Source organism: Myxocyprinus asiaticus, chromosome 41 (genome assembly GCF_019703515.2).
Source record: "Myxocyprinus asiaticus isolate MX2 ecotype Aquarium Trade chromosome 41, UBuf_Myxa_2, whole genome shotgun sequence".
Classification (NCBI taxonomy): domain Eukaryota; kingdom Metazoa; phylum Chordata; class Actinopteri; order Cypriniformes; family Catostomidae; genus Myxocyprinus; species Myxocyprinus asiaticus.
Window position 1 is genome coordinate 2,767,837 of NC_059384.1, and position 13,540 is coordinate 2,781,376.

The window sequence follows — 13,540 nt, forward strand, 5'->3', positions numbered from 1 at the left end:
TGGATTTCCATTTTGCTAACTTCTGCCAGACTTAAACACAGAATTAGACCACACCCTCTCTCCAAAACTCCGCCTTCCGAAGACATGGCAACAAACCCAATGTCAGCCAGCCAGAACATGCAAAATTATTGACAGGCAGAGAGTGTTTCTGATTGGCTACGAAGTGTGGGCTGCTCCGTGACTCTTTTTTTGCAAGATCTTCTCCCGTCAAAGAGAAAGGTGTGATTTCTCACGTCACCTGTTTCGAAAAATTGCTTACAGCACCTTTAAACGAAGTTGTGCACAAACACACAAAGGCAGGGTTCTAAAGCCAAATAGTCAATGTTTTATTGGTAAAGACCGTCTGTGTAGCGAATGGCATAGTGCAGAGGCTCACACGCACAGTTAAGCATTTGCCACAACCTTTGACCCGGAACTGATAGCCAATCAACCAGCTCTCCACAGCCGAACCACATAGCATTAACATATAAAACAAAACAAACAAAAAATACTCAGTACAAATAAATAGGTAAACAAATAAGGAACAAAGCTAAATGAAACAGAGCTGATATCAGTGTTAATTTTACTTTTAAAAATTCAAAACGTGATGAACTTTCAGTAGTATCTTTTTCTTTTTTGAGGATTGTGTCTTTCTGAGAGATAGTTTGAGAGTAAATCTCACGAACCTCAAATCCCAAGATAATTTCCAGGTCATATTTAATCCCAAAATTAAAATTATATTTTGCATAAGAAATTAAAGCCCATTTTAGGAACATTTTTACGATTTTTTGCATTGTGACATAATATTGTATGACAATAAGCACATTAAAACCCCAAATTCTAATTACAGTAATGCAAAAACATCTCAATTTCATTGCAGTAATGCAAACAAAATGTGATGTTTTTTAAATTGTAAAGTACTCATATATGACTTTAATATTTGTTGTACCTTTCATTTAAGCTGATTTAAAAATAAATAAAAATACTGTTGTATTACAGTTATGAGAATCACCATTGAGAATAATTACAAAAATACTCATAAGTAAAATAGTCAGATGCATTAGAGCAATAAGAAATTTGTTGCAAAATGTGCTTAATTGTCATGAAAATAATTTTGCGGTTTTTTTTTTTCATTATGCAAATTATGTTTCGTAAATCCTAAAATATGATCTATTTTTTCTCTTTTGATTTTGGGGTGAAATTTGACCTGGACATGCTTTCGTGAGTTTAGTATAAAGAGAAGCAGAAACAGTGATGCAGAGTTTCCAAAAAGCTTCTTTCTGTTTCAAATCCTGTTCAGCAAATGGTAAGTCAAAAAATAGAGAATATTTACATCTTTAGATTATATACATGACAATATATGAATGCACGGTCAGAATGTGACAGAGAGAGGCAGAGTGAGAGACCCCCACAACATTAAAAGACTATAGCGATAACTGCTTCACAGTCCATAATATAATCTTTCTGTGCTGATACAGAGACCGCTTCCTTGCTTGTATTAAAATACACAGCAGCACTGGTCTCAACCCCAACGTCTTCACCAACTCACAGCTAATCAAAGCAGCTTAGTAAAGCTTTCTGATATGAGGCAAGATTGAGAGAAACTGTCACTTATATGCCAATGCAACAAGAGGTCATGTGCATAGAGGAGAGGAACAACCTGCTGCTATACAAACATACTGGTTCACAAACTGGCGATCTTGTCAGTAAAAGATATCGGGTAAGGATCAGAGCAGGTTAAAGGGATGGTACACCTAAAAATGAAAATTCTGTCATCAGTAATTCACCCATATGACTTTGTTTCTTCCATGAAACAATCAACAACAAAAGGGTTTGGAACAACAAGAGGGAATGTACATTTCAGAAATTCAGAATTTTTTATTTTTAGGTGAACTATCTCTTTAATGTTTATACAATAGCAATACCTGGTGGGGGATCCTGGCAGGGGGATCCTGGTGTGTCCCCAACAGGCTTCTTAAGCAGCATGAAAATTCAAACTGGTCTATGCCGGTCTTCTCAGGTGGGATAAAAGAGATAACTTGCTCTCTATAACATCTGTTTGTAACTCGAATTTCAGACTCTATAGACTCGATTTAAGTTTTTAATTCTGGAGCTTTAGTCTACATCTGTTAACTTTGAAGCCATCTGCTAATACCAACCGACTCTGATTAGCATTAGCAAGTGGCTAATCATGGTAAAGATGGTTGCATGGAACATAAACAAAAGGTTAAATTGGCTATTTTTTTTTAAAAGGGCCCTTAACAGAAGAGAAATAAGAAAAGGAGGAATTTTGGAAGGATTTGAGGAAGTATTGAGGTAACTGGCTGTTTATATAGCACTTGGTGGAGTGAAATGGGCATGCTCTTTGAAACATTTTGTCACTGACTATAATATTTGATGGCACTTGTTTAAAGATGAAATGCTTAAAGCTGATTTTTTAAACCACTTTATGGAAGGGGGATGAACACAAATATGCCAGCCTCATACTGCATACTCTATGTATTAGTTCACTATGAGATCGTCTCATTTTTTCAAATCTTTACCTTTACGAAAATCGATGGTTCATGGCAAATTTGCTGCACACTTCCCACAAATTCGCCACTGATCATTTTCACATGCAAATTAGCTTTGCGGCAAACTTGCGGCAAATTGTCCATTGTTGCCAAAGGTTTGCCAGAGGTTCGCTACTACTGGTGAAGAGCTGCAAACTTCTGGCAAACATTTGCGGCGAATCAAAACTCCATTTGCATGTGAAAAGAATGAGCTGCAAATTTGCAGCAAGTTTGCAGCACGTTTTGATTTTTTGTAAGGGTGTACACACACATGCACCTGTGAGTGTTTCAATTTCGTCTGTACGGTTTTTTTGGTGTTGAGGACACAAAGCGAGGCAGCAAAACATGTTCCTCACATTAACTAACCTTTTACTTATGTTATGTTGACGTAATTACTGTATGATCAACCTATGTTCCGCATCAGCAGATGAGGGTCAGGTGCTACAATAAGCTTTTAAGAGCTTTTCCTGGCAATGATGTTGTTGCTAAGCAACCACACTGGATATTCAAACACGATCAGCTTTCATACTGTAGGGAAAAATATGGAAAGCAATAAACAAAATAGAAAAAAACTATTCATCTTATAATTCCATTTTGAAGAACAGCAGGCATACATTTGAGTGACTGATTTAAAGAGCTAATGTCCTCTGGTTACTGACCTGTGTGTAGCACTTCAACCAAACAAGTGTCTTAAATTAGAATAATTAATAAGGAAGCAGATTTTTAAAAGGATGAATCAGTTTTAACAACAAAAGATAGTGATGAACTGGAAATTAAAAATTGGATAAAGTTTAATGCAGCAATTACAATGATACACGCATGTGTACTCTACTTCAGTTAATGGCACATTGCACATTGTTAATATACAACTTCAAAGCCATTCAAGGATGAAAAACTTGATCAATATAACGTTTTACGTAGTCAGCAGTGATTTTTCGAAGTTGTTTTATGGCTCCCGCAAAGGACCTGTTTGCAGATCTTTTCAAAGCAAATATTCTTCAAAAATGAGACTTGCAAGTTCCCTCAATTGAATGGCTAACATTATGTTTTAAGTTGCCCAAGAGAGGTAATTCCAAATTCCCTATACCCTGATGCTGAAGCAGTCCCTTGTCCCTAGTCTATAAACTGTATTCTTGAAAATCTTTACATTAGATTACATGTCATATTGCAAAATCTTTTTCATCAGAAAAAATTGGACAATATATCTTTCACTCTCGCACTTTTAAAAATCTAAAATTTTCCCATGACTGCAAAATTCTGCCCCATTCAGTTACGACAAGCGAGTACTGCGCTGTATTTCACAGCATATTTGAAAGCTTTAATACAGCTTAAGTCAACATGAAATCAAAACTGATGTCAATGAATGTCGTAAAATGTCATTTTAAAACTTCCCCTAAAACAACTTTCCTTTTCGGCTGATGTCACAAATCCCTACAAATCCCCGTTATGGAACGTCCACTTTTAACGATCCAACCAATTCCTGTTGGATGAAATCAAGTCCCGCCCTACATTTTGTTCTCATTGTATATCCTGTTTCACTTGAGAATATGGCTGATAACGTTAGTAATTTGGGTTGCGAACAGGGTCTTACGTTGACTTTTAGTCCAGAAAAATTCTGCGACACTCTACACATCAAATATCATCCAATGCCAGTGAAATAGCCCTTACACAGTGCTGTTCCTCTTTTAATCAGCACTGACAGGCAAAAAAGACAGAAATATGATACTCACAATCTCTCCAAACGTAGAAATGCACAGAGATTTGCTCTAGGGCAGCTAGTTGGGAGGTACCTACTATGGTACCTTAACTCTAGACAGTGTGAAACAGCAGCCAAAGGACATGTTGCACATAACTCTTATTGTTCACAAGAAAAGGCATCTTTTCTCTTTCCTCTCCTCTACATATTATGAAAGTGAACGTCACCCTGAAATTGGCGGGTTTTTTTTTTATGTTCTGAATACGAGCTTATGAACGGATCCTTACTTGTGCTAGATTCAGAATGTCGTCATGATGCAAAGTGAACGTGTTCTGGATCACAGCAGTTTAAGTCTTTATTTCTGAGTTTATAATGTCCCTTCCACACCCACACACACACACACAGGTACACTACCTACTGAGGTGAATAAGATGAATAATGATGTCAACCTGTGGTAAGTGTAAATGTGTGTATGCTTTTATACAGGTCTGTTAGCTGCTGTACAGTGGCGTGAGTGTGTAATCGGTGTCGCTGGGCTGTGGAAAACCAACACTTATGTAATTACACTACTTTAATATAGACTATATTTTAATACGCGGACACAACTCATAGGAACTGCAAAAAAGGATGCTTGCTTTGATACGTATGTACTCAATAGCGCCATCATGTCCACCTCATCAGCAAAAGCTTGTCTTTTTGTTCATCTGAAAAGAATATTCCATAGAATCTGTTGGAAAGGAGTTCCATGATGTCAAAGGCTGATGACTTCAGCATTTGACAGTCACACTGGTGTGAAAACCAGTCTGCTTCACTTCCCAAGTGTACACGTGTCAGTAAGTAATCAGATCTGGGTCTCCTGGACACTCTCCTTGGAGCCATTCGATAGCAACAGTGGTTCAGTCTGCATATTGGGGACATGACTAAGGCCTTTCAGGGTTCCATGGAAGGTCATCGCCATGGGGATGGGAATTGGCAAGGGAGGTGAGGTTGATCCAAGGTTGGAGTTGTCACCGGACGCTGTCACCAATTTCATGGTTGAAGCCTGATTCTGGGAAGAAGGGTTGGGTTTGTTGTTCAGCATCCCAGTGCCCATGTTCAACCCCAGGACGTTGTTGTTGAAGTGATGCGCTTTGTAGTAGTGGTTTAGGTGCTCTGTTTGCCCTACACTTGGCAGGGTCATGATCTCAGGGTCATGGATCCTTGGACTCTGCCCCCCTCCTCCTGTTCCTGCCCCTGTATGGACGGTACCTCCTGTGATTCCACTAGCTCCACCAGATCCGATCTCATCTTCAACGTTGATGATCTCAATGGCTCTTGCCGGGCCGTGATGTTTGTGCAACTGGTGCTGTTTGCGAAGCTTGTAGAAGACAACCAGCATCACGGCCGCCATGAAGGTGATGGCCACGAAGCAGCCAATGATGATCTTGGTCGTTTTCATTACATCCTCAAGTCCCGACAGGTTGGCGACATCCGTGATGGAGACCGTGAAAGGGCGATCAGGTGCACGAGTAGTTCGTGGTGGTAAGGAGGACATCATTGAGCCAGTAGGACCCACTGAGGCAGATGAGGCTGTTGGTCCTGGAAAACTAATAAAGGTCTCGTTGACAAACTGCCGTGCCGAATTGTGTACATCTTGCCCCGTCTCTAGAGTTTCAACAGTAACAGTAGTGAAGTAGCTGTAGCCGTTGCCTAGGTCAGGTGCTGAGACGTTCAACACAGCGGTTGCTGTGGTGTTGCCAGCCGAGTTGGTTACCATACAGGTATATGGACCTGTGTCTTGCATTGTCACATTGGTGAAATTCAGGGTTCCATCATGCAGGACAGAGATTCTGACCTTGTATGCACCATGAGTCATCAAGGTTCCATTGGGGGTCAGCCAATTAACAGAAGTCATGGATGTCCCGGTGCGGCATTTCAGCTCGGCCGCCATTCCTTCTGTCACATTGAGGTCAGTTGGCGGTTCCACAATCACAGGTGCGTAGCAGGTGAAGTCTCGCTGGTCAAGGTCTCCAATGTACCTGCCCTTAGTGCCAGGAGGGGCATGACAACGTGCACAACAAGTGGAGTTATCGGGCACGGTTTCTTTCAGCCACCAGCTCAACCACAGTACATCACAGTTGCAGACCCAAGGGTTGTGGTTCAGGTGGACACGTTCTAACTGCTGCAGAGGTGTGAACAGATCGTGGGGCAATGAGTGCAAAGAGTTATGAGATAGATTGAGCTCCTCCAGGTTCTTAAGGTCATCAAAGGCGTTCCGTTCGATGACAGAGATCCGAGAGTGCATGAGCCACAGTTTACGTAGGGACACAAGACCCTGAAATGATCCGGGCCGCACAACGCCCAGCTGGTTGCCTGACAGCTCTAGTTCCTCTAATCTCACAAGGGGAGTCAAGTTAGGTACGTCCTTCAGCCCACACATGCCCAGATTCAGGAAACGTAGGTTCACCAGACCTTCAAATGCGGCCTCTGAGATGAAGCTGAGTTTGCGCAACTCACCGAGGTCTAGCCGCCGTAGTGACGGTACACGGTGGAAGGCGTACGCTGGGAGTGTCTCTATGGGGTTGTTTCTCAGCCAGAGTTCACGTAGTTTGCTCAGGTACTCGAATGCCTGGGACGGAACCAGTGGTAGTCTGTTGTCAAACAGCTCCAGGGTGATAAGATTGGGAAGGCCATTAAACGCTCCCACCTCGATCTGACGAATCTGGTTCTTAGACAACTGCAAAATTTCCAGGTGACTTAGGTGCTTGAAGGTGTCTGACCTAATCACCTGTAGAACAAGAGAGAAAAAAATATACCAGATTATAAAAACAGTATTTAAAAGTACACTTAGTAACTTTATGCTAATGCTGTGCCAGCCAATCTTTGACTTATACTGCCACTTAGCGGCATGGATGCAGCATCATGCAAAAGCATTAGATTTCGGTTTCCGATGCCATTGTAGAAATACACTTGTCACAGTCAGCCATGATTAATTTGTTACTTGGTGGGTGCTCGCCAAAATCTTTTGATGTATTATTTAATCTAACCCATTTATCTATCTGTCCATCCATAAACACTAGAGTTGAGCAGAAAAGGTTTTTTCACAGTGTTAATCTGTTCCACCTACTGTTATTGTGGCCTTGAGAACATACTTAACCATTTGTTGTTACTGCGTATGATTATTAGAGATAGCAATATGCTAAAATAATTATTTCAATTAAATGAATACTGTCAATATTAGAAATTACACAGAACTTTAATAGTTAACATTTGAACACATCATACTAAAAAACAAGTATTCTTTTTTTAGTTGCGTAACTTCCCACAATCTGTTCTAAGAAATAATGTGACCATTTTACATTCTCCTAAAGTTTCTAACATCTTATTGTTGGAAACGTTTTCATGTTATTTTTTTCTTCATCAATTATGGCTTTAAAATTATAGTATTTCAAAAGCACTTTAGTGTTGCAAAATACTCTGGGAACATGAGCTTTACAAGCATTTTTCTGTATTTCTTTGATCTAGCATGGTAATTTTCATATGTAGCTAATTTTGGCAGTAGTTTCTGAAAAGGAAGATTCAGTTCTCATGTTCAGTACTTGGGAGAAATTTTGTTTACACAGAGTTTAGATCTGTTTCGGATAAAGGGCAGGTTACCTGTATGGAGTTCTCCTGCAGGTTGAGGTATCTAGTATTAGACGAGATACTTGGTGGAACTTCATTTATGCCTTTTCTGGTACAGATCACTCGACTGGCTTGATTGGAACAGCTACAGGGAGCAGGGCAGGCTGGACTGGCCTCGGCAAGTCTAGATCCAAGGAGGTGTGGCCACAACAACAGCTGGACCAACCAGACAAGAGGGGAGGGGCTGAAGAGGCCTGTTACCATAGCAGCCTGCATGGCAACTGAGTCATGTCCTGCCCCTTTCCTAAAAAACAGACAAATAGTAGGCACTTAAACTCACCGAAACATCTTAAATGTTTACTTCATAGAAAATTAAAAATATGTAATATGTGTCATTTCTGTAACAACATCCACAACACAACAAAGAGAGGAACTTTTTTTTATGACTAACTTGCTATGAAATCAAGTTGTGGCATCAAAGTGTACTCCACACAGTTGTTAACAGTGCTGGATGCTGCTACGGGAGTCTTCTGCTTTCCACCAGAAACATCTCAGTCAGCACTGGCCTTGCTTACTGGATAAAAACAGAAGGGAGGGGGAATGTGAGATAGGACGAGAGAGGTCAAAAACTGCATATATGTATATATCGCCTATCGTATTTCATATAGCTAAGGGTGTGATGGCCAGTATATCAGCAATTGAAAACTGTGACCTGTGCAACTTAAAGCAATGACCTCTATTCTATTGTTTACTGTAATTGCAGTTCATTACACTTCAGTTTCATCTTCTCTGTTTGCACATTTCCCATTTGGACTATTTCATCTGTACTATATTTATGCAATAGTAAAATAGTGCAGATGAGTAATGTGCAAATATACCTTTTACTTTAACTCTTACGGCAAAATCATGGTTTTAAACCTTGAGTAGCTTGCCAATAGTTCCTATTTAACATACAATGGTGTACTCATCTTTTTTTCACCTATACACAATAATTGTCCAGACCTGTATTTATCTGGCCATCACAAACACCAGAAGCCAAATATAACAGGTAGTGCAATGTAGCACTGATTGTTAAAGGAATATTCCGTGTTAAGCGTAATTAACAGCATTTGTGGCATAATTTTGATTACCACAAAAATTCATTTCGATTCGTCCTTCTTTTTCTTTAAAAAAGCAAAAATCTGGGTTCCAGTGAGGCACTTACAATGGAAGTCAATGAGGCCAATCTGTAAACGTTAAAACACTCACTGTTTCAAAAGTATAGCCACAAGACAAAAACAATATGCGTGTTAACATAATTTTAGTGTGATAACATCACTTACTAACTGCATCTGTGTAAAGTTACATCCAATTTTACAACTTCGTTGTAATAACGATGTAATGCCTTAAACCCTCAAATGTTGATTTAAACAACTTCACAGCTCAAGTTATAACAGAAGAATTATTGTAAGTGCTTTAATAAAATTATAAGCTTCACATTTCTGCCTTAAAACCCTCCAAAAATTTACCGCATTCACTTCCATTGCAACCACCTCACTGTGAATGCTATTTTTGCTTTTTGTTAGAAAAGGAGGTACGAGTCGAAATAATTTCTGTCGATTGAGCTTAACCTGTATTGAACACAAACTTTATGTTCAATACAAAATGTATAATCATTTCAATAGCAAATGTACCATCCCCCACACAAACATACTTCTGAATACTTTTTATTGGAAAGGTATGCAAATTATTTTAGTACTCCCTGAAAGATATTAATGAAATAAGTATCGTGAAATATCTCACCGGTCTCTGTGACAGCTCTAGACTCTGTAAACAGCAAACAAAAATGTTTCTGCAGACAATGACGCTTTCTGCCTGTCAGTCATTTTGCACGTTCTCATATTATTGTAGTTGCAGCGAATTATTGAGGCTTAATGCCATTTTTATGCCATGTTGTTCATAACAGTTGTCAGTAGAGGGCGCTATTTTGCCGATATTCTAGAATGGCTAAAATCGCTTACAGCACTTTTAATAATTCCAAACATAGGATAACAAAAAAGAAAGAATCAAAACACAATAATGATTTGGGCATTAACACACTAAACTGCAGTCTTAACCTTCTATATAACCAATGGACCCTTAGCTGTTTTCAGTGCTTATATTTTTATGCATGCTTATAACGTAATATTTTTTTACTAAGTTCGACAAAAATTTGCCAGAACTGAACTGAGAATTATCAACGGCCTCAAACTAAAAATCATGGTTGTCTTACATTTTAAATTGTGTATTTATTTATTTATTTATTTTTAATGCTATGCCAACTTCAGTGGCTCTTTTCATGGCAATATGTAGGTTAAAATATTACAACAAAGAACTAAAAACCTTAATACAATGCTTAACTTTCATTTTTGATATATACAAATTGTATGCATATGTATTTTAAACTACTACATACCAAATATAATATCTTATACAGTATATACAAAATGCAAAACACAGTTTTAATAAAACAATGTGAACTAAAATATCAAAGTACTAATTTGACTCTAGCATCCTTGTCCATCACACGCAGTGTGTGTGCGTGTTTGTGTGTGTGTGTATGTGTGCGTGTGTCACAGGTGCGGTGGTGCAGCTTCACTGTAACCATGACAACGCTAAATTGATTTGCAGATGCTGGGTGTTGGAATCCGGTTGGGTGGCGGTGCTCTGTTTGCACTAAGGCTCCGTTAAAACCCACCGGCCAATAAAGCCGAGCCGATATAGAAGGCATACGATATTTTATAGACTCTTAATTAACCTTTACATAATACAACATCTTAGACATAATTTGCATCATCATATGGACTGCAATGGGTCTTATATGACCGAAAACCGGAGCATGTGCATTTGACTGCGTTAGTGACTGCGGCGTCTTCTAAACGGATCCCTTCGTACGCGCGTGAAATGCACAAGTGAGGCCCCGACACGCGCGCGCACACACGCACACACGAAGACGCGCAACAAAATGGCACACGGGGTCTGTATGTGTAATTCACTGATAAGGAGAAAGGAAAAATGCAAATGATCAAGCCAAGCCATCATTTACATCACCAAGAGTCGCACAGATTTCTCCAATAAACTACTACTACTACTACTACTAATAATAAAGAAAACCCAAAACCGCAAACGCCTTATACCAAGATAAATCGATAAATAAACGGAATAAATAAATAAACAATAAAAAGAAATGCGTGAAATGAATGCAGAATGAGAAAACGAAGGATGTTACCGTTCTCCTCTTATGCGCCCATGATGTTCTCCAGATCATCTTCTTCTAAAGATGCATGTTGAAGATCATAACCATGTGGCAACCTCTATACAACCAAATCAATGCCATGTCAATCTTACAAAATGCAATTATATACGGACCTATTCATTACGTGCATTCATCATTATTCGACGCATGCGAGACAATGCATGTGAGAAATCTCACCTTTTCTTTTGTCCTTGCGCCGATGGATCTTCTTTCTAATATATATATATATATATATATTTCCTCCGCTCTTCGTTTTTCTCGTCCGTTCAATTGATTCCGTCTCTATCACGCGCGCGCGCCGCTCTGCCACAGATCCGGAGCGCGTAAGCGGCGCGCGGAGACGGCGAATAACTGCGAATCTATGCTTAACGGATACAGTTAACTGGGGGGAAAGAAACGATGCGATCGCTGTAAACTGTAAAAATCGAGTGCGATTCTTTTATCCAGTTTTTCATGTGTAAAAATGTATCCACGCGTTTTGTCTCTGGTATATGCAGGCAGCTCATCTGCGTCGTGGCCGTACAGAGTGACGGATGCTGCACCCAGCGTAACAGCAGATCTTACGTAAAGTCCGTAGTGTCGCTCCTGAATACAGCGGCCAGCTGAAGAGACATGCAGCTACTAAACACACCTGCTGTAGCCAGTTCGCATTGATCTGCTTTTCCACACATCCATTGAACCACATTCACTCCTGTTTAATGTTCTGGGGTTGTATAGGACAACTGTCGGATCCTTCGGGTTACAAAGCATTGTAAAAATGTACAGTGGCGTCCAATTGTCTCAGACCACTAGTGAAAATGCTTCTATTGTGCATTTGTCTCATTTAAAAGAAAAGGAAAATCATTACAAATTATATTACAGTCATAACAATTTGAGTGAAAAGTTGAACTGAGAAATTAACATGGATTTCAGAACGTCTTAGTAGCCTATTTGGTAGGCGAATGTCAGCTTTTGCTTTTAATGACTCCATAAGTTTGTGCAAAACCTGATGATCAGTCCATCGGAACAAAGGAGCTAACATGATTTATGTCACACAGTTGCTTATTGACTGATTAGAAATACGTCTCTTTTCTTTGATTTAAACGTTTCTGAACTAATCTCGTTTATTTCCAGGTTTAAATTGAATTTTGAATCCTAGGTTTTCAGACTAGTGCACTGGATAGTCTAAAACAGGGGGATTCCCGATTTTTAAGTGTAATATTATAAATATGCTTTAAATAACTGGCTTTTATGTTGTTATCAAAGCCAAAAGTCTGGGTTTGCTCCAGCATACCTAAAATAATTTCTGTAGAGCTACGCTTCCACCAGAAGCCTGTGGTCAGCTAATGAGCGGCGCCTTGTTAAACCAACACAAAGAGGCACCAAAACACTTTCCCGGACTTTCGTTTTCACTGTACCACATTGGTGGAATGACCATCCCAAATCCATCCGTGAAGCAGACTCAAAAAAAATACAAATATATACAAAGTTCATTTATTTCAGTAATTCAACTCAAAACACCTGCAAAGGTTTCCTGAGCCTTCAAAATGGTCTCTCAGTTTGGTTCACTAGGCTACACAATCATGGGGAAGACTGCTGATCTGACAGTTGTCCAGAAGACAATCATTGACACCCTTCACAAGGAGGGTAAGCCACAAACATTCATTGCCAAAGAAGCTGGCTGTTCACAGAGTGCTGTATCCAAGCATGTTAACAGAAAGTTGAGTGGAAGGAAAAAGTGTGGAAGAAAAAGATGCACAACCAACCGAGAGAACCGCTGCCTTATGAGGATTGTCAAGCAAAATCGATTCAAGAATTTGGGTGAACTTCACAAGGAATGGACTGAGGCTGGGGTCAAGGCATCAAGAGCCACCACACACAGACGTGTCAAGGAATTTGGCTACAGTTGTCGTATTCCTCTTGTTAAGCCACTCCTGAACCACAGACAACGTCAGAGGCGTCTTACCTGGGCTAAGGAGAAGAAGAACTGGACTGTTGCCCAGTGTTCCAAAGTCCTCTTTTCAGATGAGAGCAAGTTTTGTATTTCATTTGGAAACCAAGGTCCTAGAGTCTGGAGGAAGGGTGGAGAAGCTCATAGCCCAAGTTGCTTGAAGTCCAGTGTTAAGTTTCCACAGTCTGTGATGATTTGGGGTGCAATGTCATCTGCTGGTGCTGGTCCATTGTGTGTTTTGAAAACCAAAGTCACTGCACCCGTTTACCAAGAAATTTTGGAGCACTTCATGCTTCCTTCTGCTGACCAGCTTTTTAAAGATGCTGATTTCATTTTCCAGCAGGATTTGGCACCTGCCCACACTGCCAAAAGCACCAAAAGTTGGTTAAATGACCATGGTGTTGGTGTACTTGACTGGCCAGCAAACTCACCAGACCTGAACCCCATAGAGAATCTATGGGGTATTGTCAAGAGGAAAATGAGAAACAAGAGACCAAAAAATGCAG

General features: G+C 39.8%; 1 protein-coding gene across 2 annotated transcripts; it reads right to left on the reverse strand.

The window, feature by feature from the left end:
- Positions 1-317: 317 nt before the first annotated feature.
- On the reverse strand, positions 318-11,615 carry LOC127432139 (leucine-rich repeat-containing protein 4B-like). 2 transcript variants are annotated; one of them, XM_051682976.1, is made up of 5 exons: positions 11,282-11,615; positions 11,078-11,162; positions 8,282-8,404; positions 7,864-8,134; positions 318-6,994 (listed from the first exon to the last, which is right to left on the reverse strand). In XM_051682976.1, exons 4-5 carry the CDS (start codon positions 8,104-8,106, stop codon positions 5,069-5,071), a joined length of 2,169 nt encoding a protein of 722 aa, XP_051538936.1. In that variant the 5' UTR covers positions 8,107-8,134; positions 8,282-8,404; positions 11,078-11,162; positions 11,282-11,615; the 3' UTR covers positions 318-5,068. The 2 variants fall into 2 exon arrangements, with proteins under 2 accessions (XP_051538936.1, XP_051538937.1); XM_051682977.1 differs by lacking the exon at positions 11,078-11,162.
- Positions 11,616-13,540: the final 1,925 nt, after the last annotated feature.